Source organism: Borostomias antarcticus, assembly GCF_949987555.1.
Source record: "Borostomias antarcticus genome assembly, chromosome: 2".
NCBI classification, from domain to species: Eukaryota; Metazoa; Chordata; class Actinopteri; order Stomiiformes; family Stomiidae; genus Borostomias; species Borostomias antarcticus.
In genome coordinates, this window is record NC_140235.1 from 29,755,529 (window position 1) to 29,763,517 (window position 7,989).

Sequence of the window (7,989 nt, forward strand, 5' to 3'; positions counted from 1 at the left end):
CAGAACGTATCCGTTATCTGTGTATCCTATTTAAGCCTACAGTAGTTTGGAGTTGAGAGCCGTGAAGAGTTGTGTGGTAATTATGTAAGAGCTCACAGACAGTTTTTCCCACAGTGGTAGGTCTGGTTGTGGTTTCCTTTCTGACTTTGTCTGCATTATAGTGTCTTCCTTAAGACATTACCTCTACACACACACACACACACACACCACACACACATTCTCAAACTCACCACCGCTACACAGACAGAGAGACAAATAAACAGAATGACAGACGGACATGCAGACACATGCATTCCTCCTCACCACACCCACCTCCTACCCACACACACACACACACCCCTGCACGTACACACACAAAACAGATCAATTACGCGTGGCGATGCGTCTGGTTCGCCGTCGGTACCGCCTGTTGACCCGGCCCCCTTCTTTGTCCTGCTGACCCCGCCCCCTTCATCCCTTCCTGTGTCCACAGAACAAACCAAGAGCAGCCTGAAGGTCACCTCCCCGGAGGACGCCGAGCATCTGGGCCGCCGGCAGACCGCCCCGAATGGGACGGCCGCCCGCTCCAACGCCGCCGCCGCCGACCCCAGAGCCCCCGGCCGCAGCGTCCCGCGCAGGCACACGGTAGGCGGGGCCCGTAGCTCCCGCGAGATCCTAGCCATGCAGCCCTCCGACATGGACAAAAAGAGGGAGGCCTTCCTGGAGCACCTGAAGCAGAAGTACCCCCACCACGCCTCGGCCATCATGGGCCACCAGGAGAGGCTGCGCGAGCAGGTCAGTGGCACCCTGGGGGAGCAGGTGAGTGGCGTTCAGGAGCGCTCAGGTCAGTCGTGCTTAGGTGGATCCAGGGTCGCTGGTGTTCAGGTCACTCGGGGCTAGTGGCGTTTCTGGTGTTCAGGTCAGTGGTGCTCAGGTCAGTAGTGCTCAGCTAGAGCGGGTCAGTGGTGCTCAGGTCAGAGGTGTTCAGGTTAGTGGTGCTCAGCTAGAGCAGGTCAGTGGTGCTCAGGTCAGTGGTGCTCAGGTCAGTAGTGCTCAGCTAGAGCGGGTCAGTGGTGCTCAGGTCAGTAGTGCTCAGCTAGAGCGGGTCAGTGGTGCTCAGGTCAGAGGTGTTCAGGTTAGTGGTGCTCAGCTAGAGCAGGTCAGTGGTGCTCAGGTCAGTGGTGCTCAGGTCAGTAGTGCTCAGCTAGAGCAGGTCAGTGGTGCTCAGGTCAGTGGTTTTCAGGTCAGTGGTGCTCAGGACAGTGGTGCTCAGGTCAGTAGTGCTCAGGTCAGTGTTGCTAAGGTCAGTAGTACTCAGCTAGAGCAGGTCAGTGGTGTTCAGGTCAGTGGTGCTCAGGTCAGTAGTGCTCAGGTCAGTAGTGCTCAGCTAGAGCAGGTCAGTGGTGCTCAGGTCAGTGGTTTTCAGGTCAGTGGTGCTCAGGACAGTGGTGCTCAGGTCAGTAGTGCTCAGGTCAGTGTTGCTAAGGTCAGTAGTACTCAGCTAGAGCAGGTCAGTGGTGTTCAGGTCAGTGGTGCTCAGGTCAGTAGTGCTCAGGTCAGTAGTGCTCAGCTAGAGCAGGTCAGTGGTGTTCAGGTCAGTAGTGCTCAGCTAGAGCAGGTCAGTGGTTCTCAGGTCAGAGGTGTTCAGGTCAGTGGTGCTCAGCTAGAGCAGGTCAGTGGTATTCAGGTCAGTGGTGCTCAGGTCAGTGGTGTTCAGGTCAGTGGTGCTCAGGACAGTGGTGCTCAGGTCAGTAGTGCTCAGCTAGAGCAGGTCAGTGGTTCTCAGGTCAGAGGTATTCAGGTCAGTGGTGCTCAGCTAGAGCAGGTCAGTGGTATTCAGGTCAGTGGTGCTCAGGTCAGTGGTGTTCAGGTCAGTGGTGCTCAGGACAGTGGTGCTCAGGTCAGTAGTGCTCAGCTAGAGCAGGTCAGTGGTTCTCAGGTCAGAGGTGTTCAGGTCAGTGGTGCTCAGCTAGAGCAGGTCAGTGGTATTCAGGTCAGTGGTGCTCAGGTCAGTGGTGTTCAGGTCAGTGGTGCTCAGGACAGTGGTGCTCAGGTCAGTAGTGCTCAGCTAGAGCGGGTCAATGGTGTTCAGGTCAGTGGTGTTCAGGTCATTGGTTCTCAGGTAACCTTGAGTCTTTGCTGACTGTGGAAAGAGACATGCTCAGTGTGAAACAGGCACTTATGTACCTCTGTGGCTTCCAAAGAACATGTTGACTCCACTGGTGTTCACCTGTAATTTTCAACTGTCCTCTACGGGAAACCGCTTTCATTCACATTCAGTAGTGTTCTAACCAGAGGATCATATTTGAGTGTGAATAGCTGTCCTCTTTAAACAGCAGCCTGTGCTGAGTAACACTTAACACTCATAGTCGTTGACGGGCAGGTACTCATGACCAGTATGTATCACATGTATTTGTTTTGTTAGGTCATGATGTTATCATGGAAGCTGTCGTTTCGCCCGGGGTACAGTATATAGGCTAACATATGTTTTTTGTGTTTTGCGTGTTCCTTCGAGTGGACAGTTCAATGGCAGAACCGTATCTCCCTGTATTGCCATAGGTCAACATGGAGGGCTGTCCCATGAATTAGGTTGTCACATATTTTCTCCTCTGGCTGTTCCAAGATGATGAAGTGTGTTTTTTTCCTGTCCTCAGTTTCAACCTCAGTCTTGGTTTGTTTTCATGTTTGAGCCGGACACATTGTGCTGTGTTCATTTACACCAGTGAGTGATCCATTGACAGTTTCAGTGCGAACATCATGTAGGCCTATAAACAAATGTGGATGGTTTTCAGACGCTGTTTTGCTAGTAATGTGGAGTGTGTCCAGGTGTGTTTTAGTGAGTTCCGGTCCGGAGATAAGCAGGACTGCTTGTAAATGTGTCTGTGTGTGTGTGTCTGTCTGTCTGTGTTTGTGTGTGTGTGTGTGCGTGCCTCCGGGTATGTGTTTATCTACTGTGTGTGTGTGTGTGTGTGTGTGTGTGTGTGTGTGTGTGTGTGTGTGTGTGTGTGTGTGTGTGTGTGTGTATTGTGTGTGTGTGTGTGTGTGCGTGCCTGCGAGTGTGTGTGTGTGTTTGGGTCAGCGGAATCTTTGGGTTGACGTTTGCTGTGGGTCAGAGGAGACAAAGGCAGGGGGTCACCTAGGGGGTCACCTGGCTCTACAGCCAAAACAACAGAGAGGAGTGTGAACCGGTCAAGCCCCAAGCCGTTGGGGGAGCACAGGGGGGAAGGGCGTACAGCTTTGCACAACAGGTGTGTGTGTGGGAGCGTGTGTGAGCGTGCGTGTTTGTGTGTGTCTCTGTGTGGACAGGATTAGGCCTACTGCGCCGATGATTTTATGAAACACCAGTCATTGCAAAACAAATCAACAATAGTGAACAACATAGCTGAGAGTGAGATAGCTGAATAGCAATCAGTATAGTAAGTCTTTATTATCACATTTTGCATGCTGGGACAGCTGTTTCACAGGAAGTGGATAAGGCAAAATGTAGGCTAACGGTAAACAGTTATTACATGATTTGTTTGATTACGTGTGTGTGTTTGGTGTGAGACAGAGGGAGAGAGAGCGGGAGAGAGAGAGAGGGCTTTTATAAAACAGAATTTTAGCGAAAAGTTACAGGCTACATTTGCTCGGGGACTTCCGTTCCCTAAACATGTCCAACAATCCAATAACATCGGCTACTACCTGCGGACTCGAAGTGAAGTTACGGTTTGTGCTGATAGTCAGACAGGTAAATTCAGCTCTGGTCTGGGGCGGAGCCAGAGTTGCCATGGAGAGTGTGATGTCACCGCTGGAGGGGAGGGGTTTTCCTGTAGGTGCCTGTAGGCGCGTGAGAGCTGCGCTGCGGCGCGAGAGCGCAACACTCCCGAGTCATGGAGCACTGGACAGCAGAGGCGCGCGACTTTCTCGGTGAATTCTGCAAGGGAATGCTTATGAAAAACTGTCGATAAAGGGACGATTACACTCCCGAAACACAGGCATCTCTCTGACGCTGTTCGAAGGTAGGCTGCTAATTGCAACGGTGCAATTTTGTTTGAGGACAGTCTTGTTCTTTTCTTAACATTAACGTGGAAATGTCGGGATCTTAGTGAATTTGGATATGCGCGCATGAATGCGTTCGTGTTGTTTTTAGAAAACACGTTTGAGCTTGTAAATTCTATTCTATAGCTTAGAGCAGATGTGCACAAACAGCTCGGTGCAGCGATCAGGTGCTCCGGGCACTTGGGGGATGCTGGAAAAGTTGGCGCCTGACTTTTATTAAAGCGAGACACTGCTTGTATCTCCGGTGCTTGTTCATCATCGATTCACGACGATACCGTGGTGACATTGTTAGCCCGTGCGGTGTTTCTCACATGTTGTTTTCATTAGGCCTATCATAAAATGTATACGAAAAGGGTGCGTGTGAGTTCAAGGACATTCCACAGACTTTTGATGAGTTCTCGATTCCCCAAGGTCAAACTCAAGTCACTGTTATAGGCTACATTTATCACTTTGAGGTCAAATGCCTACTGTGTCTGCTAAACCGTTTCACGCCGACGCAAGTTGAATTTGACCGACCGTAACACACGCGTGTGACATGTACACTTGTACTAGTTTGTGGGCAACTACCTCACTAACACAGATCTGCATTCGCGTTCAAGATACGGGTGTATGCAGTCTGTTTTCGTATGCCAGATATAATGTGTGATTTATAGAGAAATAATAATACCACCATTAGTGGTAACATATCCATCGTTTACTGTAAGGTGTAACATACATAAAGTTACATGAAACAGTTTTGGGACAAAATAAATGGCAGTTGTTTTGGTTTTACCTCGACGTTGTGCGTGATTTGATATATTTGCGGGACTGGGGGTCATCACGGGGTCTTGGGTCGTTTGTTCTCTACTGTATGGGCCCGGGCAGTAGAATGTCTTGTTGTTTCACAGTATTTTCCCATGATGGGAGTTCAAAGTCAGCATTATGCTAATGAGTCGCGCGGGGGGGGGGGGGGGGGGGGGGGGGGGGGGATCCGGTTTTAGGCGTGGGTATAGCATGGGCGTGGCTTCTATTGTTGCTCGCTATGGGTTAATGCCTCTACTCTTGACAACACCACTGTTATGAGAAGCAGTCAAGACTGCACTTGCCCTGGGAAACAATCCACCACAGCCGACTGTTCTCACACAGTGACGACTGGGAATCCAGGAGTTGTCTACCTGAAGTAGAAGAGCAACATTGGAGTCATGGGTGCGTACAGTAGGTAGTACTGTAGAACCCGGGAGGGTTGAGGTTTCGAGGGCGGGGCTGTCTCGAAGTTCAACAGAGGCTGGGAAGATGATATCTCCACGCGCCGTGAAAGTGGGTGACACCCCTCCCCGCCACCACCACCTTGCGCTGAATGACTCACTCTCATACAATTTCCGCCCCCCAGCTAGTCTCTCTGTCTCTTTCTCTCTCTTTCTCCTGCTCTCTCTCTCTCTCTCCCTGATCCTTAAACCCTTAACAAACGCCAGAGCGCTTTCATTTCCTCTCATGACCGGGCCTGTGTGAAGGCCTGGCCGCCACCCAGGGGGGAAGAGATAGCCGACCCGCCCAAAACCCGCCCAATACCCCGCCCCCTCCCCCAGTCCTCTCAGCTTCTCGGCGCTTGATGTTGATGAGAGCGCTCGACCGATCACAGGCCCCCCCCTTCCCTCCCTCCCTCCCTCTCTCGTGAGCGGAGTGGAGTGGGGTCACGGGTGGCCACGGCTCTGGACCAGGCTGCTCTCCCGTGTCTCCGGCCCGGGGATGCGCGGCCCGCCGGGCACCAGGGATTGTAGACGATGCCGTGTTCGGACAGACGCCTGCAGCTGTGGGTCGTCACTGCCACCCAGGCCTCAGGATCCAGCGCTGAGCACCATACCTGACATCCGGCCAGGGCCCCAGGTCCCCAGGCCACACCACACCTGACATCCGGCCAGGGCCCCAGGTCCCCAGGCCACACCACACCTGACATCCGGCCAGGGCCCCAGGTCCCCAGGCCACACCACACCTGACATCCGGCCAGGGCCCCAGGTCACACCACACCTGACATCCGGCCAGGGCCCCAGGTCATACCACACCTGACATCCAGCCAGGGCCCCAGGTCACACCACACCTGACATCCAGCCAGGGCCCCAGGTCACACCACACCTGACATCGGGCCAGCGCCCCAGGTCACACCACACCTGACATCCAGCCAGGGCCCCAGGTCACACCACACCTGACATCGGGCCAGCGCCCCAGGTCACACCACACCTGACATCGGGCCAGGGCCCCAGGTCATACCACACCTGACATTGGGCCAGGGCCCCAGGTCACACCACACCTGACATCGGGCCAGGGCCCCAGGTCACACCACACCTGACATTGGGCCAGGGCCCCAGGTCACACCACACCTGACATCGGGCCAGGACCCAAGTCCCCAGGCCACCGGGGGCAACGGCTTCATATGGTTGCAGAGTGTGCACAATACTACCGGCGCTAGTTGTCCTATCTTTTATTTAGTGGAAGAGGATCTATTAACACCATTTCGGAGGCAACAACGTCAATTTTTTTTAAACTAAAGATGTAAATGTAATAAAACCAGACGTTTGGTGATAATAACAATGTAGTTTACATTGTAGCACAAAATGTCCTCTAAACAATTCCGGTTTTCCAATCGAACCGGCGTTATGACGGTTTTAAAGTGGGATGCTAATTTTGACGATAGCGCCGCAGTTTGGAGTCCTCTGAGAGGGGATCCTCGTCTGTCCAGTAACACAGCCGGAGACGTTAAGAATGGAATTCTTACACAAGGACACGACGTTTCCAAGCAACTTTTCCAGGGAGACACTTCACAGAATTCATAGCGATGATTTGAGGTTGTTTTTATATGACTATATATGGGCATAAAAAGCTGCAAATATGAATGTATTCTCTATGATACTCTATGTAATTGTAGGAGAGTCTTACTTTTCAGTTGCAGTTTAAAATGTCACTATTACAAGGCAGAAATCAGTCTTGTTGCAGCATAACTTGGCGTTAATACAGTCCCTCTCGAGGCACGGTGTTAATGGATTCTCCTACGCTAGACGGATTGTGTTTTTAGAGACGGCGCTTTCTGGCACTTTCTCCCGGAATATGAATAGGTGTGAGGAAAATGTTTACTGTAGAAGATGTATTCAGAGACCGCACTTATTTCCCTACAGTACTTCCAAGTGGATATTTTATAGCAAAGGCATGAATGAATATCATGGCTGTAGAATACTGAATTAATGATGTGTGCTTGCAGCAATTGCAGGATTTTTGGCCCCATGTTTAATCACTTTTCCCATCCATGATCACAGACTGTGCCCCCTTCAGACAGAGTTTTTCCACCTTTCCCTCTGAGGCTTGTGAAAGGCTTGATTCGGTGCATGTGTGTGTGTGTGTGTGTGTGTGTGTGTGTGTGTGTGTGTGTGTGTGTGTGTGTGTGTGTGTGTGTGTGTGTGTGTGTGTGTGTGTGTGTGTGTGTGTGTGTGTGTGTGTGTGTGTGTGTGTGTGTGTGTGTGTGTGTGTGTGTGTGTGTGTGTGTGTGTGTGTGTGTGTGTGTGTGTGTGTGTGTTTGGCCGGTCCATCGCATACCTCTCTCCCCAGGCCTCTGGCCCCGGTACACTGTTATTCCTCCCCACCAAGGTCAGCTAATGTTAGATAACGCTGGCCTGGTGATGGGCCACTCTGGAGAGAATCCCAGATCCCCCAGTGAAAGAGAGAGAGAGAGAGAGGATGCTGACCTGCATTTTCTATTTTAAACTCTAAAAGAACAGGTTTTTCAAGTTCATTCATGGTGTTGCTTTTCCCCCTCTTCGTTCTTTATTTCGTTCTCTCTTTCTCCCCCCTCATACACACTCTCACTCTCTCTCTCTCTCTCTGAGACAGACCATTATCCTAAAAGCCCTGCAGTATGCCACTATTTTCATAAAGTGCCACTTTGTCACGGCTGCTGTGGCTGTTCTGCCTCTTGTGTCTGGAATCGCACAATCGAACCCTGTGTAC

At 51.6% G+C, this 7,989-nt stretch overlaps 1 protein-coding gene across 1 annotated transcript in view; it reads left to right on the forward strand.

Annotated features, from left to right (window-relative positions):
• Positions 1-660: 660 nt before the first annotated feature.
• kiaa1217 (KIAA1217 ortholog) overlaps positions 661-7,989 on the forward strand; it is a gene marked incomplete at its 5' end in the record, with an annotated part of 56,294 nt that continues 48,965 nt past the window's right edge. Inside the window, 1 exon segment of the mRNA XM_084451384.1 lies at positions 661-774. Within this exon segment, the coding sequence (XP_084307510.1) occupies positions 661-774 (114 nt within the window).